This window comes from Dermacentor variabilis, chromosome 6 (genome assembly GCF_050947875.1).
Source record: "Dermacentor variabilis isolate Ectoservices chromosome 6, ASM5094787v1, whole genome shotgun sequence".
In the NCBI taxonomy this organism is placed as follows: domain Eukaryota; kingdom Metazoa; phylum Arthropoda; class Arachnida; order Ixodida; family Ixodidae; genus Dermacentor; species Dermacentor variabilis.
The window spans coordinates 179,306,584-179,319,598 of NC_134573.1; the positions used below are offsets into that span (position 1 = coordinate 179,306,584).

The 13,015-nt window shown below is 44.9% G+C and overlaps 1 protein-coding gene across 1 annotated transcript in view; it reads left to right on the forward strand.

The window, feature by feature from the left end:
* The window catches only part of LOC142585905 (uncharacterized), a 67,980-nt gene that overhangs the window by 22,065 nt on the left and 32,900 nt on the right, over positions 1-13,015 (forward strand). The window contains exons 2-5 of the mRNA XM_075696991.1: positions 5,951-6,343; positions 11,053-11,148; positions 11,417-11,490; positions 12,678-12,828. Coding sequence (XP_075553106.1) covers positions 6,014-6,343; positions 11,053-11,148; positions 11,417-11,490; positions 12,678-12,828 — 651 coding nt within the window. The 5' untranslated portion in view covers positions 5,951-6,013. The remainder of the gene's footprint in view (positions 1-5,950; positions 6,344-11,052; positions 11,149-11,416; positions 11,491-12,677; positions 12,829-13,015) is intronic.

Below are 13,015 nucleotides of genomic sequence, written 5' to 3' on the forward strand. Positions count from 1 at the left end.
TGCGTTTTTAGGAGCATGCTTGGAACGTCTCCAAAGCCAGTCTCTGTTCGCGATTGCCTGTAAAATTTCAGGGATAAGCCAATCATGATTCCACCTTCTTTTTTTGCGCATAATTTTTCGCGTACAAGTTTTTTCGAGCTCGTCAAGTTTATGGCACATCTTTGAGTAAACGATATCTGCTGGATCGTTCGCAATTAAACTTGCCCAGTGAAAAGATGCCACTAATGCATCCAACTTTCTTTCATCTGTTATTGTCACGTGTATCTTATTAACATCACTGAAATTTGAAGTAGTTCCAGACGGGTTGGACTGAGGAGAAAAACGACAGGTGGTTAAATAATGATCTGCCAGACGCTGCGAAATGATACACGAGGTCAAAGTGTGATTCGGTGCACGAACATCGATGTGGTCAAGACATGACTTAACTTGTCGACCGGTAAAGAAATCTTCACGCGTTGCAACAGTGATCGCGTTTTCAATTCCATGTGCTGATAGTGAGCATAGGTAATCTGAAATAGAAATTCTGCTTGTGCTTAGGATATCAGTGTTCAGATCCCCTGTTAGGCTGAACAACTCAGCTTCTTTGTACTTGAGAAGTACTTCCTCGAGTTCAATTACAAATCTTGTCATGCTACCAGACGGTGGTCTATATTTTATTTATTTATTTTATTTATTTATACATACTGCAGTGCAATTTGCGCTATAGCAGGAGTGGGCTGAGAAGAGGTACAGAAAATGCATTGGAGTATACAGCGGTAAACACAAGTGAACGCTCTTACAAAAGTGAACTGATGAAGGAAAATACACAAGAAGTTATACAAATGCTGCCGGGCATGGGTGAGCACGATTATGCATCTAGGATGGCGGTTGCAATAATTCGGGATGAGCATGAGCGAATGGGCCCAGGTAATGAATTCCAGTCTTCGATTGAGCGGGGAAAAAAAAGCTGAATTTGAACATGTTAGTACGTGCGTAGTAGGGTATCAAGTTTAGATCATGATGTCTTCTCGTTAATGATCCTGGCGCGAATTTAATGTAATTATCATTTGAGAGTCTAACCAAAGAATTGACAATGCAATGCAAGAATTTTAATGATTCGACACGACGACGTGAAGAGAGCGTGTTTAGGTTCAAGGAAGAGAGTGTTGAAGAGGGCGAAAAGTCGCGATCGTAACGATGACATACAAATCGCACAGCTTTTTTCTGTATTCCTTCTAGCTTAATAATCTCTAACTGCTTATACGGGCTCCAAACTACAGATGCATAATCAAGAACAGGGCGGATTAGAGATTTATACATTAGTAACTTTGTGTCTTTAGGAGATCGGGTTAGCGTTAGACTTAGATCGGATACCGCGAGTAATGTAAAAGTCGCGTGTAATAAATTCACGTTTAAGGCCAAACATTCCGCATGCATAAACGTGATGTCAATAGCTGAAACATCGTATTGTTCACTCACAAAGATAGCGATCCCTCCTCCACGGCGTACACGGCGTACAGTAAAACTGGCACGATAACCGTTCACTGTGAACATATCTAAACAGGACAGTGGTGCATTTATCTCGGTGAGAACAAATATATCAACGAAACCTATAGATTCTTCTGCTAAAATCTTGAATTGTTCCCAATATTTGCGGAGACTACGAACATTCAAGTTTATCAACGTGAATTCTTGATCTTCGTTTCGGCCAAAGTTTGCCTTAAACGTGGCGAAGGCTGGAAATTCTAGTGGGCTAGGTAATGATCAGTCAGTCATTTTATCTTATCGATGTCCGAGTCGCAAGTAATTCGAATGAGTGTTGTGGCTTCGTCTTTCTTTGCGAAGATCTTGCCGCCTCTTACCCATATGAATTTGTAGCCTGCTTTCTTTCCCGCGGTCCTGGTCCTTGCTAACCAAAATAACCTCCTGTTGAACTGTGACAGATTTTCGTTGAAGTACAGGTGGCCCAATGATTCCGATTCAAAGAGGCTCTGGAGCTTGGCTCGTGCTCCGTACCAGCGTTCCCGAACAGCGATTGAAGCGAATCGTCCCAAGATCGGCGGAGATGGCTTCTTGCTTGGAAGACGGTGCATAGCCACCACTTCTCCCTTACGAGGCTTCTCTAGCTCGAGTTTCTCGGCCAGCTCATCAAGGAACTCAGTCAGGTTTTCATCTGTTCTCGATTTTAAGACAGGAATTTCTATGTTGGCGTTCCTGCTATGTTCGGAATCATTTAGGCCTTGTGGAAGCTGATGAATCAATGATTCTTGGGCGAGCACCTTTTCTTGTAGTTGTTGCACTTCTTTCCTGCAAGTCGATACTTCCTCTTTATCAGCTTTAAGTTGTTCGACCGCATCATCGTATTGTGCCGATAGGAACTTCACGGATTCCTCTACGTCATTAACCACTGTACAAAGCCTAGTGAATTCTGCCTTTAACAGAAGCAGGGAATCCACCTTCGCGTGGAGCTCTGGCAGCGATTCCACATTTCGTTTGATGCCCTTTATCTCCGCTAAAAGTGCTGCTAGCGTGTCAGAGCTATCCGTAGGTTGTGGCGCCTGTTGCGAACTGGAGTCAGTACGTTTTTTGTTAGTACGGCAGGTTTTGCACACCCAGACTTCTCGTTTTTGTGGTCCCACCGTATTGAATGTGTTTGGAGCAATGCCAGAGCAGTTCTGCCCCAAATGATTCGGCTCTTTGCAATCCATACATCTAATATAACGGCCATCGTCAGGCAACGCCTTCTGACACACAATACATTCGTCACCGTCACCCATAATAGCGCAACAATGCACACTAACACTCGGCAGTCAGCAGTCGGCGGCAAAAAAAAATATACTAGAAAACTAAAAGCAAGGTATAGAAAAGCACTCTACCTGTGCAGAAAATAAACGACACGCTGTGGCAAAAATCTGCCGCCGACTGCAGAAAGCCGGGAATCAGTCCAGGCTTTTAAAGGCAGCGCTGAGACGAACAGGAGCCCTCTGGTGCTCTGGCTGGTCGATGGGGAGGCGATCTTGCTTGTACCGGCTTGAAAACTGCCGCGTGAAAATCTTGCGGTTATCTCTCTTGGTTGCTGAATCCGATCGCTAGATTACCTGGGCTGGACGACGCATGCTCCTTGACTGCATTCCCTTGAAGTGCCTGTGCAGAAAATAAACGTCAGGCTGTGGCAAAAATCTGCAAAATAATAATAATAAAGAGGTAGGGAAAGTTAATCCAGTGCTCCTACTAGCGCGTTTCTCACAGCCCTTGAAACGTCTTGGGAGGTTAAATCTCGAATTATAATAACCCTAAAAACACATAGCTCGAAAGTTGAAGCCTCAACAACTAACGTTCGATGGACGCAATTCTTTCATTTAGGTTACAATTTTTTTCAATCATCCATGCGCGAAGCTTCGTTGCATGCTTGTCAAACCAAAAGGGACCTTTTTTGTGCTCGGCAATGATTCTAGTTAATAATAATAATAATAATAATAATAATAATAATAATAATAATAATAATAATAATAATAATAATAATAATAATAATAATAAAAAACTACTCGCCTCCTCACGTATAGATGTACTGGCTGATATGGTGATCATATATATGTATACACCTGGATAGACTTGTTTGAATGGCTTTTGACGCCAACTATGGCAAGGCGACTGAACTCTATCCTAATATTTCCGTTCTAATCTCCAGAAAAAAAAGCGAGAAGATTGTTATGCAGCAGCTCTTCCGAAGGTATTGACAAACGCACACAGTAAACATAAAGTCGTTGTTTGCAGCAGAGCACGGCATCTGTCGTTCGTCATGCAGGAAAGCTAACCCACGCTCAGGCTGTAAAATGGGGGCAGAAGGTGGCACTGACGAACGTGTGAGCAGCCTTTACGGTGCGAACTGGCGCTCGCTCATGTGCAGCTGCGGGCAATGCAACATGGAAGACAGATGTGGCGCGGTCAGCGAGAACGACACGGAGAGGCTACACAAATTGAGAATAGACATTGTATAATGATGGGATGAAATCGCTAGCTGGTGATAATGCAATTCTGAACTCATTGCTTCCGTTTCAGAGGATTGCAACAGTTTTGTGCAGAAGCGGTCTGAATTCCTGTCACACACTCGCGACGCATCTGACTGCACTGGCGGCGCACGCTTGCATATAGGTGACGAAGGTGCAAAATAGAAGAAACATGCTTACGGTTGCGCTGGTGCCTCTTTCGACTAACAAAACCCTGCCACTTGTTCGCTGCTTGATTTCTGCTTTATATATTACTTAGATACCCACATTTTGAGCAAGAACTATTTTGTTGTAATATATGACAACGCGTTAGGAGGAGGAGGGGGAAATAACATTATTGCGTGTCCTGCGAGTTGGTGGGGAGGGCAAAAGGCCCCACCGAGGTGACGGCCAGGACTTCGTGGGTCCTGGCGGCATCCTCGGCCCGCTGGACGGCCCGTAGTTGATCCACGAGGGCGGGGCTGAGCAGCGCGGCTTCCCAGCGCGTGCGAAGGCTGTTGCTAGAGGCCGCGTTCTCGTTATTTTTATGTATCCCTCGGCATTCCCATGCTCCAGAGTGGCTCTGGATTCGCATGTGTTGCATTTGCCCGTTTGATATATATCCGGATATACGATGTGCAAGAGCGCAGGATTCGGATACGTCCTAGTTTGTAACTGCTGCCATGCGACAGACTGCTTTCTTTGTCAATTTTGGGTGAGGTAGTGGGAATATGCCCCGCTGTAACCTATAGTGTTTCGTGATTTCATTATGTGTGGTCATTCTGCCTTCCCACTCCCACTCATTTACCGCACCGCCACGTCCGGAGGGTGTCGGGGCGTCACTTGCGACTGCGGCTCGGTCCGTAAGCCCTCGAGCCGCATGGTGTGCCGCCTCGCTGTTGCCGTCCTCCGCGAGGGTGTGAGCGGGTATCCATGTGATGTACACCTTTCTTTTGCAATTTTGACCTCCTGCATGCAAGAAGAATGCGTAGTGCCTCCGGGGAGATTCGGCCGTTGGCAAAGTTTATTATTGCCATCTGAGAGTCGCTGACTATCACGGTTGCATTAGTCTGAGCTACTGCGGACGCTATGGCTACTTCTTCCGCTGTCTCGTTACTTGTGGTGCGTATCGTCACGCACGTCTTGCACTGTTTCTCGCTATCGATTACGGCTGCCGTAAACCCCTGTCTGCGACTGTATCGAGCCGCGTCTACGAAGACTGCGTCCTTGTCGCTGCCGAATTTCTTTTGTATCTGCTTCGCTCTGTTCTCTCGTCTGTCCTTATTGTGTTCTTGGTGCATGCTCTTTGGTATTCTGGGTATTACCATTGTTTCCTTCGTCTCTCTCGGGATGTCCACCTTGACACCGTGCTGTGTGTGGTAACCTATGTCTAGTCTCTCTAGGATGCGTCTGCCTGCTCTAGTCTGAGAGAGGCGTTCATATTGTGCCGTACATTGCGCTTCAATGAGCTCGTCTATCGTGTTGTGGAGGCCTAATTGTAGCAACTTGTCCGTGCTGGTACTGATCGGTTAGCTATACTAAATTGAAAAAAAGAAAGCGAAATAAGTTCAGTAAAAGGGGGAAAAACATGAATTCTCTTTCTTTCTTCAACCACTCAGTTTCTTAGTCCGTGCTGCTTTATAATTTATTTTATTTATTTATTTATTCCTCAAATGCCCCTGGAGAGGGGTTTTACATGAGGGGTGGCAGCTTCAAAGAAGAAGGTGTTCGATGACAGTTAAGATAATGTTAAGCAATTCGCCTTGTTTACATCAAGCCTCCTATCATATAACTGTAACGGATATGGCGTCGGCAGTTTACACATACGCACCTGAACCAACGTGCTCTTTTACTTGTGACGCTCGAATTCAGTGGTGAAGCCTTGGGCATTACTAGTAATCAGCCAGAGCTACGGATGTTTCGTGCGCATTGATTCCGAAACGAAGCATCTGAGAACGAGCGCTGCACGCTTCCCCGACGCGCAGGAGAGAGGAGCCGCACGTCGCCTAACTGCATCTGCGGGCGATCGCGGGTTCGGCCGAGACGTCATGCGACAAGAGAGCTCCGGCGCCGCCAGCGGCGGCGGTCGCGCCGTCAACGGCGGCTCTCGCCTCCGGGACGCCGACGTGCCGACTCCACCGGGCTGCGATCCTTCTTCGGAGGAGCCTCACCATCCGCACGGTCCGTTGTGGTCCGGACACCGCACTTTCCTGAGCATCTACCGCGATGACGACGGAAAGCTGTTCACGCACCGCGAGTCCTCGTTCAAGTGTAGCACTGGCGACGACGGCAGCATCGCTTGGCTCTGGATGGTGGTGTGGTGCAATTGCTTCATCATCATGGGCCTGTCGCTGCAGGGATTCAGCCTTCAGTCGCTGGTGAGTAATAACCGAGAGCAAAAGAAAGCATGCGTGGTTGTTTTGATGTCACGTCTCGCAACCTTGCGGTCGCCTTCACCCTAAAATATGATTACACGCGTTGGGGCTCATCCTGACCCAAACGATAATTTGTTCTGTGTAACCCTGTGATGGTCAGACCCAAGTTCACATTAAGGAAAACAGAACTTGTGCACTTTTTTTATGGCATTTCTGGCACTTTATTCTGGTATGCATTTCGCGACCTGAAAATACCAGGAGCACAGTATTAATGAAAGTGCACGATAGATAGATGGATACTGTTTGGGAACCCAAGAATTACAATTCCTTTAGGCGTTCTTCCGCAGCCTCCGCCCTTCTTTGACATCCCTTCGACTACCTTCTGTCCTCCGAAGGTCCGTCACGTTTTATGGGCTGGCCTCCACTGCCTCCTTTCCATATCATTTTGAATACTGTCTATTTGCTTCTATTACATTCATTTGCCCTTGGCTTGCTTTGCATTTATTTTAACTGCGTAATGAGAGAAAAATTAGGATGCCAGCAGGTAATTTTGCGTAACTGCTTGTCCCACATTTAGTTCAATTAGAAATTACATACCGTTGTTTTACTGCGATATCCCGATATGATTATAAGACATGCCGTAACGGGGAGCTCCGGATTAACTTTGACTACCGGGGTTCTTTACCGTGCACCCAGTTCACTGTATACACAAGCCTTTTTTTTGCATTCCGAGCCCTTCAGAATGCGGCCGCCGCTGCCAGGATCGAACCCACAACCTCGAGCTCAGCAGCGCAACGTCATAGACAATGGGTTACCGCGGCGGGTAGCTCAATTTTCGATAAACTTTCCGCACCCCGACGGATGACGTCGACTCGTATGCGTACGCGTACACGACGGAGAAAGCGTTCACCTTGCACGCCTCCAAGCAGAGCTGTAACAAGCTGCATCGCAGAACAGTATAGAACTTTCACGTTCCAGTTGAGCTTCGCTAACAAGAACAACAACACTTAATGAATACACTTTCAATTCAAATTGCTTCAAATATTAATATTTCCCTGAAATAATAAGAGAAGGGAACCAATTTAGTCATTGTGTTACTAACACTTCATCTTTAAATATCTTCTTAACTATGGTGGAAATGGATGTACAGGCCGAGCAGTTTCTGTTGACTTTCTTTTATAACCGGTACCGGATTTTGTATTTCAATAACCTGATTGCATCATTGCGCACCCTCCCATTGCAATCGTCGTAATTTGTAATCTTGTCGTGATTTGTCGCATTGCTACTTGTCGCACTGCTACTACTGACGTTCATGTACTGATTACTTCAGCGTCTTGCATTGTATAAATTATTTTATTTTACTTGTTTTAACTTTATGTGTATGCCCTCCCTGCTATGATCTCTTATGACGTCGGCAGTATTGACATGTATAAAAATTAAAACAAAGGCACTGATCGTAGCGGCACGCGGCCCCACATATCCACACATTGTCTGCCGCTCGAGATGTTGAACCGTATTTGGGTACCGACAAGACCGTCTTGAACGACCACGTGAGGTTTACGAAGCATGACAGGAAGCTTTCTGACGTCTAGCCGTTTCTGAAGGTTGATTAAGCGGTTTAGTCGCTCGTGCTTCGTTTTTTCCGAGCTAAGTGGTGCACAAGATACGTACGAGTACGTACGAATAAGCACGAAACGCTCGCCTGAGTACGTTCATCTTATTAGACCCGCGTTCTTGTGAACGCAAGGTATGATGAGATCAATATGCACTGCATGTGAACCGACAGAATGTTAATGGGCTGTAGTTACAGCTAGACCACATGAAGAGCGCAGCAGGTGTTCTCAAAAGGGCACTCAGGCACTCTAAACCTTTTTGAGTGACATGGCGCGCAGTCAGTCGAGACGAAAACGAATGTATATACACGCGGCTGTGACGTCACGCAGATGAACTTACTATTTTTGCACGACCTATGTGAGCTCTTCAAATTTTTTTCTTCGTTTACTACCATAGGCTGCACGTCATCTCGTCACTATAGGTACACGTCATCTTACAACGGGACATTACACTCTGCTGGAATGCCTTCCGAGCGCGTTGCTTCGTACTTTCCACTTATGTACTGAGTCCTGACTTATAACACTATTTTTTTCAAGTTATTCTGGTATACATGTGTAAAGATCGTATAATGCTGTATGATATTAGAATGCCTGTTGTACTGTTTAGACGTATAATGCTTATTGTATTATTCCAACTTTTTATGTGACTCCATCTTTATTCATGTATACATGTATATTTGTTTTTGACACTTACCGACGTTTATTATGCTACTACGTTTGATGATTTGTAGTCAATCCCGCTCCTATGTAATGCGCCTACGGAGCCTTATGGTAAATGAATAAATAAATTAAATTTAATCCTAAGATAGCTTCCTATGCACATGAAAGAGCGGGTCCGATGGGCAACAAGAAAAGTGTGTTGTGTGTGAGAGAGAAAGCGCTCTAATTAATTAAAGGCAGACAATTCTGCCGGCGTCGGTACAGTCGCCCTCATGATACTTTACATGGAGAATGGGATGAGATATTGAAAGACCTTACGTAAGAAAAATAAAGAGCACAAGGAAGAAATAAAAAAGAGGGGGTAAGATACCCGAATTAAGTGGACTTCGTGTTTATGAGTAAAACTAAGTTCGATGCGCTACATGCAAAATGAACACGATGTAAAAATTAAGTTCGGCCATTCTAATGCATATAAGGTTACTTCCTAAAGCTTGCCAAGCAACCCAATGTCCCGAAGATAAGCAAACAAGTTTATATATATATATGCACGCATCAGGTATTGTGTTTTGATCTTTTTCACTAAATGTTTCTGTGAGCAATATATCATTGTAAAGTCTATTCATTTTAAGGATGTATAAGAACGTATCTTGTATATGTGTTGTACTCAATGTCTGCCCGTCCTGCAAGGACCACAATGTGGTCTGCAGTATGTACTAAATAAATAAAATAAATAAATAAATATATATATATATATATATATATATATATATATATATATATATATATATATATATATATATATATATATATATATATATATATATATATATATATATATAGGCTGGACATCTTGGTGGTACTGGACACAAGGAAGGCTCTGTTGTCACGTGGTTATATCGGTGCGAAGAGCTTGATTTACTTTACTGGAACTGTATAGTTATCGCATACTGAACCAGGCATGCTCGACATACGTAAACTCGTTTATGCGCGATGCGCTAAATCGAAAGGAAAAGGGAAGTAGGAAAGAAGCATACTAGTCATTGCCCACTTCATGCTACAACGACTTATCCTTCCTTTTTTCTCCTGTCAAGGTATGTATACAATTTGTTCTTCATCACAGATGTACGTGCCAGGAACGCATCGCAGTAAAGCGTCTACTTAATATGTCATAAGGATTACAATAGAACAATACCGTTTTAGCGGCTTGTTTGGCAGTTAAATATGCACTTTTACGTAATTATGTACTTTCGATGAAACCGTCAGATAATTGAATGCGCCATAATTGAAACCGTCAGATAATTGAAGTGAATGCAGTACAAGACAAGGCGTGAGCCTAGCGGCCAAGTCAGTGCCTTTGGCCAAGCCCGATTAACTATAGCGCCCGCCGTCGGTTTCAAGCCATTCGCCGTGCTACCATTGTGACAATGCGTGGGGCACGACAGCATGACATCGCTTCTGAGCGTGAGCCTGCGCAGTTGAAAGCAGCGAGCACGGAAGCGGAACGAAGGTCCGCGTGATGCTCGAAGTACAATGAAACGCCGTTAGGACGAAGCGCCCAGGGGTTGCGAAATTCTTCGTTATACAGGCCACTTCGCGGTAAAGGTCGCGCACCGTACCGCTCATATCAGAGGAGGCAAAGGATGTTTAGGAAAAGCAAGCCTTTATCTAACATGAATACAAATATATTTCGTGAAAGAAGTCGCTAATTTTCATTTTCACATATCGGAATGTGTGACTGCAGCCGAACTCATAGAATCGTGATCAACAGCATACTCGGCGGCGAAACACGGAAGCGACGGAAGGCAGCACTGCAGAGCGTGGAATGCGCTGTCCGTCCCCTTGTTGCCATAATTGCTGACAGCGAGTCGGAGTAGAGCGTGAATATCGTCATGGGCCTACTGTCGCGCTTTCTTCGTCTTTTATTTTTTGCCGGCAGGTCACGCTAATGCGGGTCGTCAGTGTTCGCCTGCTCGACTTTTTTTTCTTTTTTCTTTAATTGAGGGAAATTGGGAGCTACTATCATGCATATCTACTGCAGAGTCTACACCCAGACCCTCCCGCGCGGCCTTCGATCTGGTGTCCATTGGCGCTCCCCATGTATAAGTGGCGGCTGCCGAACGCCGTGGCGGTGTCGGTTTGTTCTAAAGCAGCAAATGAGGCGTCGGCGACTCCTTCGTTGTGCAAGCAAATTCACCGTACGCATCTTCACCGTAGAAGTGTCCACAGAACTTATGAAATCTATGTATGAATTCGGCGGGGACACATGGAACCCTTCGTTCTAGAGGTCATTTCGTTGTAGAGGCTTTCGTTGCAGAGGTGTTTGACCGTATAGGAATCAGAAAGATGATACGCAGATATTTATCATGCAACAAGCAACTCGCTAAAGGTGCTCCCATCTCAAAAATGAGACGCTTTCTTTTTTCATTTTTCCTGTTACAGGCGTCACGACACGGACTTACCTACTTCGACACTGGCTCCCTGTTCAGTGCAACTAAAGCCACAGCCATAGTTGGGTCCTTACTATCCCACAGCCTGGTATGCAGTCTATATTTGTTGAAATATCAATCAATAACGTAAATTCTGTCTTCCCGTGACATTAATCTGAAAGCTATACGAAGCACAGTGTTGCAGTGGGCACGTCTTGCCTTCTTAGCTACAGTATATATATATATATATATATATATATATATATATATATATATATATATATATATATATATATATATATATATATATATTCAATCATTCCGCGCTGCACTGGCTTTTTTTCCCTCCCTCCCTCTCTCTTTCTTTTTTTTTTCAGATGTCTGTCATCTACCCGAGCCACCTGTTGGTGTTAGGAGTAGTACTGAAAGCACTGGCTGTCGTTGCACTCGGGTAATTTCAGATTTACATTTCACACAGACATACACACACACACACAAAAAGAAAATAATATCTCTACCGGTACCTACCCTAGTCACATGGGCACTTTCAAAGGCCTTTGAACCAAAGATTATTTACTTCAATGAAGGACGCACGCTGTCACACGGTCGCATCAAAGGAGGTCTAGTCGAAGGGAGCTTTTAGTCAAGGGAGTCCACGTTGTCCTTTGAAATCTCAAGGAAATACTCTTGAGTGTAAAGAGCGTCCTACAGAAGAAAACAAAATACAGAAAAAATACGGAAGTTCAATTTTTTACCTGCTAAAAGCAAGCATCACTGTATTACAGAAGTTTCTAAGCACCAAACACTTTGTGACGCCCGCAATCTCAACCATGAACGCGGCGGTATACAGCAGCGCCGGCACAGCCTGTCGCCAGCAGCAACATCGACGCAACATGGGTACCATGTGCGATTTGCTTATCGGTTACTAGCCATTAAAGTGTCCTCGTTCCTTTTTCTGCGCGTCGTTAGCGTCTTTCGTTCCTCGACACTGTTACATTTTAGGGTAGGTAGCGGTTTATATTAAAAGCTTCAGCGAAAACCATCTTGAGACCGTGTAACACTGCCACATATACCTTGAACTAATGTTGCTTTGAAAGCTCTATTCTACTTGACTTCAAAGGACCTTTGGCATGCCCATGTGACTGGGGTATTAAGCTCAGCTTGTGGAAAGCGTGATTTTCGTCTTGTTTCAATGACTGTGCGAACAGCTGATTTTCTCGGTTTCGCGCAAGTAGTTATAGTCAATACCTTCTATTCTCACGCTGGTCGATTTCTGCAGTAGTCAAAACTCGCGGGATCGTCCACGTAAACAAGTTACCCTTTCAGCAGTCGGCGGCAATTTTACTTTCTACCGGCAAAGTTGGCATTATTTCTTAAAACAAATGAGTCTATTTCCTGCAGCTAAATTTGCCTCAACCTAGACGAAGTTTACTTAACCAGTGCGGCGCTCAAGAGCAGTGTCTCACTTTTCCAATTGGTTATGTACACTAGAATATCACACTGTTTGATAATGCTCACATCCAGGAACACCGAAGCATATGCCCAAAGAAGCTTTCTCACTGCGATCAAGTGCGCACGTCCCTAGTCGATATAGCGGGCGCGTTAAGCTCATGGACGAGTGCTCGCCTTCTTCCACAGAGCCCTGCACTGGCTTCCCGTCAACGAGACGGCATTCATGGCACTGGGCGCGACGATCAAGTCCGTCGGCGGCGTGGGTCTCGCCCTGTACTTCACGGCCATGTACAGCGTGCTCTTTTACAAGCATCAGAGCTCTTACGTCGTGCCGCTGGTGGGTAAATAAAGCTCACCTCTGAACTGAAGCGGGTGTATATATATAGTTCGGAACGTTGAGTGTATGGATGCAAAGAGACAATTGTGCACCCTCTTTGTGAGTGTTCTCGCTTCAGTGCGCTAAGAGCAGCGCCGCGCGTGTCATGCTCCGGACAACCTTCCCCTCAACGAAAACAAAATTCTTA